The sequence below is a fragment of the Anas platyrhynchos genome, chromosome 10 (genome assembly GCF_047663525.1).
Source record: "Anas platyrhynchos isolate ZD024472 breed Pekin duck chromosome 10, IASCAAS_PekinDuck_T2T, whole genome shotgun sequence".
In the NCBI taxonomy this organism is placed as follows: domain Eukaryota; kingdom Metazoa; phylum Chordata; class Aves; order Anseriformes; family Anatidae; genus Anas; species Anas platyrhynchos.
In genome coordinates this window covers 7,645,068-7,657,187 of record NC_092596.1, presented here as the reverse complement: position 1 = coordinate 7,657,187, position 12,120 = coordinate 7,645,068, and the positions used below count along the sequence as shown (strand labels likewise).

At 49.3% G+C, this 12,120-nt stretch overlaps 1 protein-coding gene across 21 annotated transcripts in view; it reads left to right on the top strand.

Annotated features, from left to right (window-relative positions):
* The window catches only part of ARHGEF9 (Cdc42 guanine nucleotide exchange factor 9), a 171,567-nt gene that overhangs the window by 119,219 nt on the left and 40,228 nt on the right, over nt 1–12,120 (top strand). For all 21 annotated transcript variants that reach the window (XM_072042805.1, XM_072042807.1, XM_072042798.1 and 18 more), the window contains 3 exons: nt 2,351–2,542; nt 8,509–8,688; nt 10,859–11,091. In XM_072042805.1, coding sequence (XP_071898906.1) covers nt 2,351–2,542; nt 8,509–8,688; nt 10,859–11,091 — 605 coding nt within the window. The remainder of the gene's footprint in view (nt 1–2,350; nt 2,543–8,508; nt 8,689–10,858; nt 11,092–12,120) is intronic.

Here is a 12,120-nt window from a genome sequence, read left to right as displayed (position 1 = left end):
CCCCAAAGCTGAAGGTGTAAAAGCAGCCAAAGGTCCCTCTGCCAAGCGGTCGCTCATGGATGAGTGTGGTGAGCCCACGGTGATGCGTTTAGGTCCATGCTTCAAACTGTGCAAAAGCTTCCCTGTGCCTCCACTTCATAAAGTCTGCAAACCTCAAGAATATTCCCAAGATGTCCCAGGTAAGGCAGCTCGTCCCCATTTGTAGATGTGGAGAGCCTCAGCTGATAGAAGCGATTGGCCCAGGGTCAGCAGCAGAGCTGGGAATGTGCCTCGTCCGCTGTGAGGCACGCTCCAAACTTCAAATAATCCCCTGCAAGAAGGATTCTTGCTTGAGCTGGGGAGAACTCGAGAGGTTAAGACAAAAAGCCGGCGTGTTTGCACAGCGCTGTGGGATTAGTCCTTCCTGCAGCTGGGGCTGGAGAGCGCAGGTGGAAGGCACATCGGGCTTCCTCCCATCCCAGTAAAGTTGTTTCGTTTGCTGTTAAGCCAAAACAAGAGTCATCCAGACTGCAGCGGTATATTTTTTTTCCTTTTGGGAACACGAATCCTAACAGGAAAGAGCAAAAATTTCATTAAGAAAAAAGCAGGACTCCTGAGATTCCCAGATGTGGAAGCGGGGAGTGCTCCCACACTACCCAACCGGCGTACCAAATCCTGCAGCTTTCACAAACCGTCCAAGTTTGCAAGCTTGCTGTTTGCCTGCGAGCTTCAAAACCTGTAGGATTCCTGCTTTCAAGTTTTTTTTTTCCCCTTTTACAAAGATTTTTTTTTTTTGGGACACCCTGGGTGCCTCCGCGCCCGGTGTCGTGGTGCTCCTCTTCCCCCGGGGCTCATCCAGGCGCGGAAAACCAGAGCTGCCAGCTTCTGCCCTGTCACACGGGACATTAAACTGACGCCTGGCTGGGCTGTCCTGGGGAAAGGTCCGAAGGCTGGGGGTTGCTGAAAGGCTGTCCCACGGGCAGGACGAGGTCCCAGGTGGACAGAGCAGGCAGGACGTGGCCCCTGCTCATCTTGTCACCGTCACGCCCCGCGTGCAAAGTCCCTGGTAGCTCCTGGACACGGCACAAACACGACCCGGGTGAACAGTCAGGCTTTTTATAGCTTTTTTTTTTTTTGTCTTTCGTAAGTTAATGGCATCATTAACATTCTGCTCGAGATGTGTTTTCTGCAAACACCTCGGCTTCTTGGCCTGTGCGGCTCACTGTAGGAAGACAAAATGTGGGAGCTGTAATAAGGGGCGATGTGGCTTAGCTAAACATAATAATTGGTTAGGAAAACAGGGAAGGAGCGTGGGAAGGGCTAGGTTTTTTTTCCCCTTTACTAATTTGCAGGAACACAGTCTGCACAGGCACACAATGAAGGTGTTTAAAATGGGAATTAAGCTGAAAAATGGGAAATTCCTAAAAACTGTTAACAGTCAAAAGAAGAAGAAAAGATCCGGCTAACTCTGCAGCTTGTTTCCCTTGTGCCTGTCTGTGGGGACGGTTTCGCTGTTTACAGGTAGATGTATTTTTATGTTTCAAGGTCTCTGGTATTTTGGTCTTTAAATGCCAAGACGAAAACTTGCTTCGTTTATATAACAACGGAGATGATATTTGTAAGCCAGCACTATTTCTGTGTTTTCGCCTTTATGTAATGTTCATTTACAAACTGTGCTGAGCCCAATTTGAGTTTGTGAGAGTCACTTTAAGCAGATTTTATTTTGGGGAAGAGATAACAAAGGGAAGCATTTGATCCATATGCTACGCTCAAAGACAGAGACGAGGAGTCAGCGCTAGCTTTTAGCTTACAGGTTCAATGGATGTTCTTATTTGGGGATGGAAATTCAGTGTGCTGAAAAGGCAGAGATCCTTTTTTTCATCGCATTCAGCAATTCGCTGCCATTCGAAGGGTTCAGTGCCCAGGGGTGTGCTGGGCTCCCAGTCCAAACCTGCCCTCAGACCCGTTCGGAGATTTATTCTGCCAAGGAACGGCCCCGTCTGAGCTCAGCGCGGGGTGGGATCATAATCTCAGGATGCTGAGGCAGGGCGTTTGCCTGAGCGAGAATGGCTCTTCATGTGAAATGATGGGGAAAGCTGCTGTGAAATGAAAATCAATGCTCATTCACAAATCCTGGCCTGGGAAGTTTGCAAAAACCTCAGTGCCGCAACCCAGTGAGCCTGAGCCGATGTTCAGATTCATTCAGATTTCTGACCCAGCCATATCTCGTCCTTCGTAAATCAGTCAGCTGGAAAGGTCCCAGGCCGTACTATCATATGATCACGATTACCATCACCCAGCCTCTCTTCCTTCGCTGGCTTCCTGATGGATTTACGATTCAGCTTGTTGCTCTCCCCTCTCCCCCTCACAGCTCTGGGTGAATCAAGAAGATGGTGTGGAGGAGGGAACCAGCGACGTGCAGAACGGCCACTTGGATCCCAACGCCGACTGCCTCTGCCTCGGCCGGACCGTCCAAAACCGAGACCAGATGAGAGCCAACGTCATCAACGAGATCATGAACACGGAGCGCCACTACATCAAGCACCTCAAGGACATCTGCGAGGTACGTGGGGTTGTGGCGCTGGGGACCCTGCAGGACGCACGATGGGCTGCTGAGAGCTGAGGACGGAGTTTGCCCTGGGGTGACGGGGGAAAAGTCACACTGTGTTTATTAGGAGTGTGTGTAATTGAGGAGCAGCATCCGTCAATAAGTATTGATACTTCTGAGTATTTTCTACTGGAGCTGCTAATTAGCTTTAGGTCGTATTAACCAAAAATACAATTTTCTGATCTTTTTTTCTGTATCACTTTGACTGAAAAATTATGAGGTTGAGATCTTTCAAGCATTTCTCTTAATTAAAACCCATCGCCGTCTACTTTTGAACTTGTGGCTAAGGAAATTAGGTTGTAATTAAAGCAATCAGTTAGCCATTCCACCTGTGTCTTTCACATTGGGTTCACAATTTCCCCTTGCTCGGGGGGGCTTCCATTTGCCTTCTCTTCCAGTGAGCAGAATGATCTCACCGTGGGAAACGAGGTACATTACATTTGCATAGCATAAGGGAAACTGCAAGCAAATGCATGTTGATGACTGCCCCCTCACATCCTCCACTTGGTTCTTCCTCATTACGTCCAATTAACGCCCCCAGCTCCTGACTGGCCTGCAGCCTCGGGGCCCCGAGCTGTTCCTGAAGTGCGTGGGGTGTTTGGGAAGGAGACCGTACAGCTCTGTCAGTGTGCTGCGGGACAGCTCGGGCACTGTGCATCCGTCTTACGGAGAGGCAGAAGTTCCTTAGCACTAAAATCAAGGTCCAGGGCTTTCAGCTCGTCCCTCGGAGTGTTTAGGGGGCTGTGAGCCTGGGCTCTCTCTTCCCAGAGCCAATGTGCTGAAGCCCTTTGTGAATACTGCTTAGCAAATGTCTTCATCCTCCCTTCATACTTGCCACTTTTCTATTGACAAGGCAGAGCAGCCATCCAAAAAAACCTCCGTGATGCTGTTCAAATATGGAAGAATCTTGGGATTTCAATCTGGAAACAAATGAGCTTAATTTCAGCGTGCTATTTCAGTCAGAGGGCTTTGCGCTGAAGAAGGGAAGAACTGCAGGAACTTTTCCACGTGGTGTTTCTTTTCCTGCATTTGCACTTTTCTGTTGAACAACAAAATAAATCTGAACTTGCATTTGCCAGTCGTGTCACCGGGCTGCTGCTAAATCAGCTTCTCCGGAGGTGCAGATAGGTATAGTTTCAGTGACATCCGCGGAGTAACACTGATTTACAGCACCCAGCGATATGCCCAATATGTGGGAGAGATCTGTGGGATACGAAACAGTCTTGAGGGATAAATCTTCCTGTCAGGTAGAGCATCAGGAAATGATTCAGCTGCCTCGCTTAAAAAAGGAGGAGGACCCAAATGGGCATTCTCCTCTGCAGAGGAGACCCGGGCTGGCACAAGCTGCTCCCAGGGCTCCAGGAGATGTGGGTGGGTGCTGAGGGCTGGGCCTGATTCAGAGCTGGGTTCAGCAGTGCAGTTTTGCTCTTGTTGCTGAGTTTCACTGGCATTAGGACGTTGTTCATTGTGGCACCTTAAGATATGGGGTCGTTCTCGGAGGACCGTAGCCCCTGTGAGGTAACGAGAGCCCTCTGACGGCTCTTTTCTGTTGTAGGACGTGTGCCTAGTACCTGCTATTATGTTCTTAAACACCGTGTTATTATTTATAACACCCGTGGCACCAGCCCTGCCGAGTCAGGAGCTCACAAGCTAGCCAGCACCAGCATGAAAATTACCTGCGCGATGCAGCTGGCTCGGAGGCTGGGGGAATCCCCCTGCTCAGCAAAGCCATACAGCACCAGCAGCTGCTGCTGCGCCCTTGTTTGAGTGTGAAGGGCTGGCTGCTGCTCGGTGGAACGGGTTGGCGAAGATTTTTATTAGGGGCAAAATGCTGAGCGTTCCCTGGCCTGCGTTATGGGGAGCTGACGGATCGTTATTCTGAAATATCACCAAGGGGAAAAGGAAGAAAAAAGAATTTAGCCTCAGGGAAACATCCAGCGCTAGGAAATTCAGGCTTAGCAGTTAGAGGTTAGAAAAATAATCAGCTGCTGAAAACTAGGCTGTCGTAATGGTGAGCAGCAGCCAGCCTCACTGGCACAGCCTCGCCAGTAAAGCTCCGTAGGTACGTGTGGCCATCCCCAGGCATGAAAATACGTCCCCTGCCCTGGGGCTTTGGTCACACGAAGAGCAGGGTGGTGTGCTTTGGGGAGCAGCAGATTGGGACCAGGACGTGGATTAGGAGATGAGGCTTGATGTAAGGGATGGGAACAGAGAAGCAGTTGGGAGATCAAAGGAAACCTCTGTATTCTGAGTGATCTGGGGGTGGGAGGGGAGGAAGGGCAGCCAACTTCCAGTGCTGTGTTTTTCCTCCTTTCCAACTAATTTCACTTTGAATTTATTTTTTAATAACGTTGTCTGGATTCCACCTAAACTTTGCTCTGGTGCCAGGACAGCTCTGAATGGTGAGGAGCAACCATCCTCACTGCATCTTAGCCGGTCAGAGTGGCTCTGTTGTGCAGAGCTGGGACAAGCTTTCCTGTGCTTCTTCTGTTTCGGGGTTGGCTTCTTCTGTGCCCTTCTGAGGAACCGGCTTGTGTTCCTGATGGACTTCATTACACATTTTAGGTGGGTCCCAGGGCAGTGACAGTCTGCATCCAAAAAATGAGTGGTGCTGGTGGGGAGAGGAGCAGGACTGATGCACGGATCCGTCCCTGATGTTCAGTCCTTGCTGTTCAGGAGATCAGGATTTTGCTAGCCCAGATGGTACTGGTCCAACCTGGAGGGTAGTCTACAGGGCAGGGTCTCCCCAGCGTGGCTCAGAGATGGAAGGAAATGGGAATATCACCACCACTGCCTTTTCACTCAGAGCCTGCAGCAGCTCTCATCTCCTCATGCTGAGAGCATTCTTGCTGAGAGCATCTCACCGTGCTCTCAGCAGGACGAGAAGAAGGATGGAAGGATTGGCCACCTCTCCTGACTGTCTCTAAACCCATTCTGGGGTGGAGAAAACTTAGCACTTAACCTCCTGCAGATACTTTCCAACTTTGGCCTTTACCTCAGGGACTACATGGAAATGTACTTTAAAGGGAGCCAGTTTGACAGCTATTTTTAGGTATTCATTGAACAAAATGCTCTCCAACATCTGCTCATCAGTCAGCTATCCCTCCTCTGAGCAGACCTGATGGGATGAGCAGGAGGAAGATGACGTTGTTTTATGTAACAGAAGTAAATTTACCGGAAAAAATATGCAGCAGCCTTCTAGCTGGCGCTTGCTGCGTGTTATCTGTAAATCTGCAGTCTCCCCTTTGCTGGAAACCAACCATCAAAATGCACAAATTGGAGAGGGGAGAAGCGTTGGGAATTCCATGCGTTCGGTAATTCTCCCTGTGGTTTCATAGGTGCCTGTGCAGAAACGTGCTGCTTCAGCTGCTCAGGAGCACGTGATTTAGGCAAAGTGATGAACCAGCACACAGAGGACGGGGAATATTCACGACGGTAGCTGCAGCCAACAGCAACCCCAGGGCTGGAAGTTGTTCACATAAATCATCCACTGCCTGATGGCTCAGAGCTGTGTGTGTGCGAGGGGAGCCTGGCTTGCAGGCAGCCACCTTGCAGCACTCACTCGGCACTGCTCGCGCTGCAGCCAGCTTCAAAAAGAAGAGCCTGGCCTTGTGGGCAGGTCCACGTCTTTTATTTATTTTATTTTTTAATTTTTTGTAGCTGTTCTGAGACAAGCAGGTAAACACAAAAAGCAATAGGTGCGTTGTTCCGTGATGGTTTGTGTTTTTATTTGCCCTTCGACTGTCCTATAGCCTGGGAACCAGCCTGTTCCCATTCCTCCTGGCCTTAAAAATGAGAGAGGGAAACCCAGAGAATTGAGTCATCGAGGAGCTTCTTGGAAGAAGGGAGACCTAGATTTGGTAAACGTGGAAGGTGTTCCATAACCCAAGCTTCCCAGCTGAAAAAGCAGGCACCTTCGGGGTAATGGCATCCTTCTAGCTAAGCTGGACATCGCAGAGGATGGTTCTGTGCCAGGTCGGCCAAAGTTGCATTTATCATTCATCTGCTTGAAGTTCTCCCTCCCAGGAACCACATGGTGAGGCTGAAGGACAGCTTATTATAGCGTCCCAATGGCTCGCATTGTGGGCCAGCAGCTGCGTGTCACCAGCTGGCGGTTCGTCTGTGTGACTAAGCATCTAGAGCTCCCAAATATAGCCATTCAACTGGAGCTGTTGGCAGTTTTCCCTTCTTTTTTTTTTTGTCTTCCTCTCCCTATATAATAAAGGCAAAGTCATCTCCTGATGACCCCCATATTATTCTGTTTTCAGTCAAGAGGCCGCGGTGCAGAAGAGGCCAGCACAGCGTTTGATATTTAGCCTTGCAAAGTTTCTAGTCTAAATCATCCAGACAGGCGAGGCACAGGGGGGAGAAGTGATTTGCTCAGCATCACCCAGATCGGTGGCAGGGTCAGAAATTCAGCCCAGGCACCCCGAACCTCCGCGTGACACCCCATCCCCTCACCACATGTATTTCAGTGTCTGAAGGCTTCGTGATTCAGCCAAAACCAGGACGGTGAGTTCGTGGACGAGGCAGGGCCAGCAAAACAGGAACGCAGACAGGGATTGGGGTGGTGTGTTTTCTTTTTGCCAGGATATTGATCTGCCCCGTCTTTTTAGGTCAGGAGGTCTTTGGAGCAGTGCTTCCTTGCTGAGTTGTTTGTGTGCTGTCCAGCTAAACTTGGGCTCAGCACCACTGGGTAACACGGGCAGATGAAGATGAAGAGGGACCTTTTTGTTATTGCACTGGGTCAGGATGCAGGAGACCTGAACTGCTGCCAGCTCTACTGCAGATCCCTTCTGTGATTTTGGAGAGTTTCTGTAAGCTCTCTACATGCCAGTTCTTCCTCTCTCTCCGTTTACCTTTCATGTCTGTAGGCTCAGTGAGTGAGCCTGATGTTTGCACAAAGCAGGACACGAAGCCTGTTCCTCTGTTCCCACTTAACCAAGGAAGAAGAGATGGTAGCTGAGAAAACAGGACAAAATTTTCACATTTAGCTCTTTGGAATAGTGTATTTGGAGTAATCTCATGAAGGATAGAGGAAACAAAAATGAGAACGATGCTGCTTTCCTCTAGATGGCATTGATGCAGCTCATGCTGCTCCCTCGATCGGGTGAGCCGAAACACCCCCAACCTCCTGCACTGCTTTTGGGGTTCCCTGCCGGGAGGCCAGCAGGACAGGAGCCCTCTTGCTTTTGTCTCAGGTGTGGGACAAACCATGCTGCCTCCAGGTCAGGGAAAGCTGCAAGAGCGATGTTCGCAGGAGCTGCCCCTGATACTGGGTAGTGCGAGGCAGGGAGTTTTGAAGGACCAGGCGTACGGTGCTGTAACACACCTCTCTGAGCCATCAGCCAAATGGTGCTGTGCTCTGCAGCACAAGCAGGGACACGGCAGTTTCAGGCTGTACTGCCTGAGATCTCTGGGGAACTTTCCCTCTGCAAAACTGATTCATGCAGAATACTGAAGGACATCGAGGCGCTGTTCCCCCTCTGCACTTCTCTCCTGTACACGCGCTGTCTCCAGCACTGTCTGGTGTGGGCTGTAAAGCCTGGTACATGCTGGGGCTGGTGTGTCCTGAGCGAGGGTAGCGCTGTGGTCTGCTGCAGGTTGCAGTGGGAGCAGTGCTTGCAAGTGCCAAATGTTGTAAATGAAATATTGTCTGTCAAAAATGGACCTAGAGGTTTTTGAAGCCTGTTTTCCCTATCACACGCTTACTTGTAGAGAGCAGCTGATGGAGACTGTCATGCTTTAAAAGTGGATTTTGTTTTCAGAGATGTTTTCTGGTTCCTTTAAAAGTGGATTTTGTTTTCAGAGATGTTTTCTGGTTCTGTTTTCACTTACTCCGTCCTCAAGAAAAACTTGGGAGCTGCTTCAGTAAAAGCGTTCGGGTTATTTTATGGATTGCTCTGTCTTGCTTCTTACAGGGTTACTTGAAGCAATGCCGGAAGAGACGGGATATGTTCAACGATGAACAGCTAAAGATCATCTTTGGTAACATTGAAGATATCTATAGATTTCAGATGGGTTTTGTCCGGGATTTGGAGAAACAGTACAACAAAGAAGATCCCCATCTCAGTGAAATTGGACCGTGTTTCCTTGAACACGTAAGTCCATTTGGCAATTTTTGTTTTTTGTTTTATGGTGGGTGCAGTGGGGATGTAGCAGAAGCCAGAAGGCAGGAACCACTCAGAATCTAGCTTGTGTTCATCAGTTCTGTTCTGTTCCAGTTACACACCACGGGCTTCTCCACAGGCACTGTATCCACGTTGGGAGGTACAGCTGCAGGGAGAGCTCAGTGAAGTATATAGTTGGGTACCGCCCCAGAGCATCTGAATCCCAAAAACTTTTCACATCCTCCCTCACGTTATGTAGGCACAAGGTCCCTCACATACCCCCTACCTTCTTTTTCTCCTCAAAATACGTCTTAAATCCACTCACGAGCCATCCTCATCAGATCACGGATGACCAGAAGGTTGGAATAAGTAGGGCAGTCTGGAGGAGTAAGAAGAGGCATTAGTTGTGTGTTACACAAAGCAAGCAGAGGAGAGCAAGTGCCTCGGCTGTTCGCTGTGGCACTGAGCTGCATTTGCAAGGGATGAAAAACCCACAGAGCTTCAGATGCCTTCACCTGCAGGGCCAGGTGCGAGGTGGCAGCAGGGTGGCAGAGAGCTCGTCCCTGCTGAGTGCACCCCGAGCAGGACATTCCAGCTGACGATGCACTCCTGGAGGCTTCGGGCCAGCCCCTCGTGCTGTTACATAAGCCACGTGTTACAGGAGCTGATAAATTGGGCAGTGCTGGAAGTGTGTCAGGAAGTGTCAGGGAAATTCTGGCCCTGCAGTTTTAGGCTTTCCTTTACGGAGACTGAAGTGCTGCGTCAGCTTACACACGGGGTGCTCCGACCCAGGACTCAGGTCCTGTGCTTACAGCCAGGTCCAGCTAGCCCCAGCTCACTGGCCAGAGAAATTTCCAGCAGACAGTCATGAAACTTCAGTGGGGCACCCCTGAAAAGGTTTGCAGCATCTCTTAAGCATCACTGGTCTTCTAATTAAAAAGCAAGCTGATTCCTGAGAAATTGCATTATGGCATTAACATGGCTCGCTTTTATCAGAGCCTGCAACCTCTGCTGCTTGCTTCCAAAGCACACAGCGTATTGCACCTTTGTGCAAAAGAAAAATATGAAATCTTGGTGAGAAGCAGTAGCTAAAACTGCATGTCCTAAGGCTGTGCTGTCAATTCTTTTACAGTAACAGTAAGTAAAAGTTACTACTGCTGTTACTGGGAGGAATACCTGACATCGCTGTCATCATTTCCGTAGGTGTTGAAAGCTGGCTAATAAACTCCTGATAAATTATCCCTGTTTAGCCATTGGGGGAAACTGAGGGATGAGGACATTAAGATCCTGTTGTTTGGGCCTGCCAGCTCCTTCCTCACCCACTTCAGCAGGAGAGAGGCATCGGTGCTTGGCTCTTGGTTGGCCACAGGGCTGGGGAGGAAAGCAGGCTCCCCTGTTCCCAGAAAGGCACGTTACAGCCTGCCTTTCCTTGGCCTTATATCAGGGCTGTCTGAACCACAGACTTCAGTGTGGCAGCCCGTTTGTTTCTGCCTCTTCCTTCCAGCGTGATCCTTCTTACACCTTTCATTTGGGGTGTCTGCGTGGCATTTGGGGACCATCTGTGGTCAGTGAAGGCAGGAAATGGAGACTCCAGCCCAACTAGTACAAAAAGCCTGGTTAAGCACTGCCAAGGGTGGCTGGGCACGCACGTGCAAGGTGTTTGTTTTTCCAGTCTTTGGTGTTTACTGGCTCTGGGGAAATCTGCACAGTAGTTGGTTCCTGGGGTTCCCTGTTGGTAAAGGGGTGTTCAAAACTACTCTGCTCCCAAGCACTTTTCAGGTGCTTTGTGATCTCTCGAGGAAAGAGCTCTAGAAATGATGAGATTCTCTGGTATTACCAAAGGCCTGAGCCGTGACTTGGTTCTACCTTTACCTGTCACAAAGAAAAATCTCAGCAGTCGATTTGAAGCTGAGAACACCCACAGGGGTTTCCTTTACCACAGCCGGGACCTATAGGGACCTCAGCACTGTGCAGGACTTGGCCCCTCGCTGCCCATGCAGCAACCGTGCAGCACCTTCTCTGAGCAGGAAGAGGACTTGGGGATCCTCCCTCCTCCCGTTGGGGTGTCCCTTTTTCTTTAGCCATCACGTTGGCAGGTGGGGTGACGGCCTGCTCGTGGCGCCTGTCTGACGTGCGCTCCCTTCCCTCCTGCCTTTCACAGCAAGATGGCTTCTGGATCTACTCGGAGTACTGTAACAACCATTTGGATGCATGCATGGAGCTTTCCAAGCTGATGAAAGACAGCAGGTACCAGAATTTCTTCGAAGCGTGTCGTCTGTTGCAGCAGATGATTAATATTGCCATCGACGGTTTCCTTCTGACGCCAGTGCAGAAGATTTGCAAATACCCCCTGCAGCTCGCAGAGCTCCTCAAGTACACTGCACAGGATCACAGGTAGGGGGATGCTCTTGTTACACAAAGGGGTTTTGCTCACTGCTTTTCTACGTGGCCTCTTAATGCACACGGGGGATGTTTTTATGTCTGTCCAGCTCTTCTCTTAATGACATCTTGTGGAAATTGAAGCAGGGCAAAGGTTCAGCAGATATCTAGAAAGCTTCTCAAAGCACCGATTCTCAGTGGAGCCAAACTCATCTCTCTTGTAATCAGACGCGAACTAATTACCCTTGGATGTACTTTATGATGCTGCTGGTTACACTAGAAAAATTACTTAATTAGCAGTCAGTGGTCAGAAAGGCTTATTCCTTTATCCTAGAGAGGACCTCAGCATGTAGTGGGTGGAGGGCCACATCTGCAGCTCAAACCTGCCTATGCTCAGATCCCGGGGAAATTCAGAGCCCGTTCTGCTTTTCAGCCTCATTCCATCTCTGATTTTGCCACTGGGTTTTTAGGATCAGAGGAGCACCTGGCAGTTTGATATCTTCCCCAGAATTTTATGGATCTCTTTTGCTTCTGATGAGGGCAATCAGTCTAATTACCTGACCTAGTGTGAATCGAGAATAGTACTTATGGTATCAGTTATGGTAGGTGAAAGAAGAATGAGGCCCCTAAGAACAGATTATCCTCTACTGTGTCAGTTTTCTTTCTTTTTCCAAAACCCTTTTTAAAATGAAGTAGTTTAGAAGGGAAAAAAAAAAAACAAAAAAGACCACAAAGGTTTCAGAAACTTCTGCAATTGTTTGATTTTTTGTTTTTGTTTCCCAAAACCAGCTCTGGAAGTGCAGAGAAAAGTGACACGAGTAGAGGTACATTCGTTTGCGATGACCTGGTTCACCAGTATCACTGATTGATGCTAGCTGAACACACGGTTAAAAATCACCAATTTTGATATGCATTTGGCTCCCGATCCAACTTCTTCTTTCCTTTCCTTGCGTGGCCAAATCAAACTTGGAGTGGACTCATGGGAATGTCGGGGTATCAGAAACCAGCTCTAGGATCCCAAACATTGTGGCTTCTTTTGCTCAC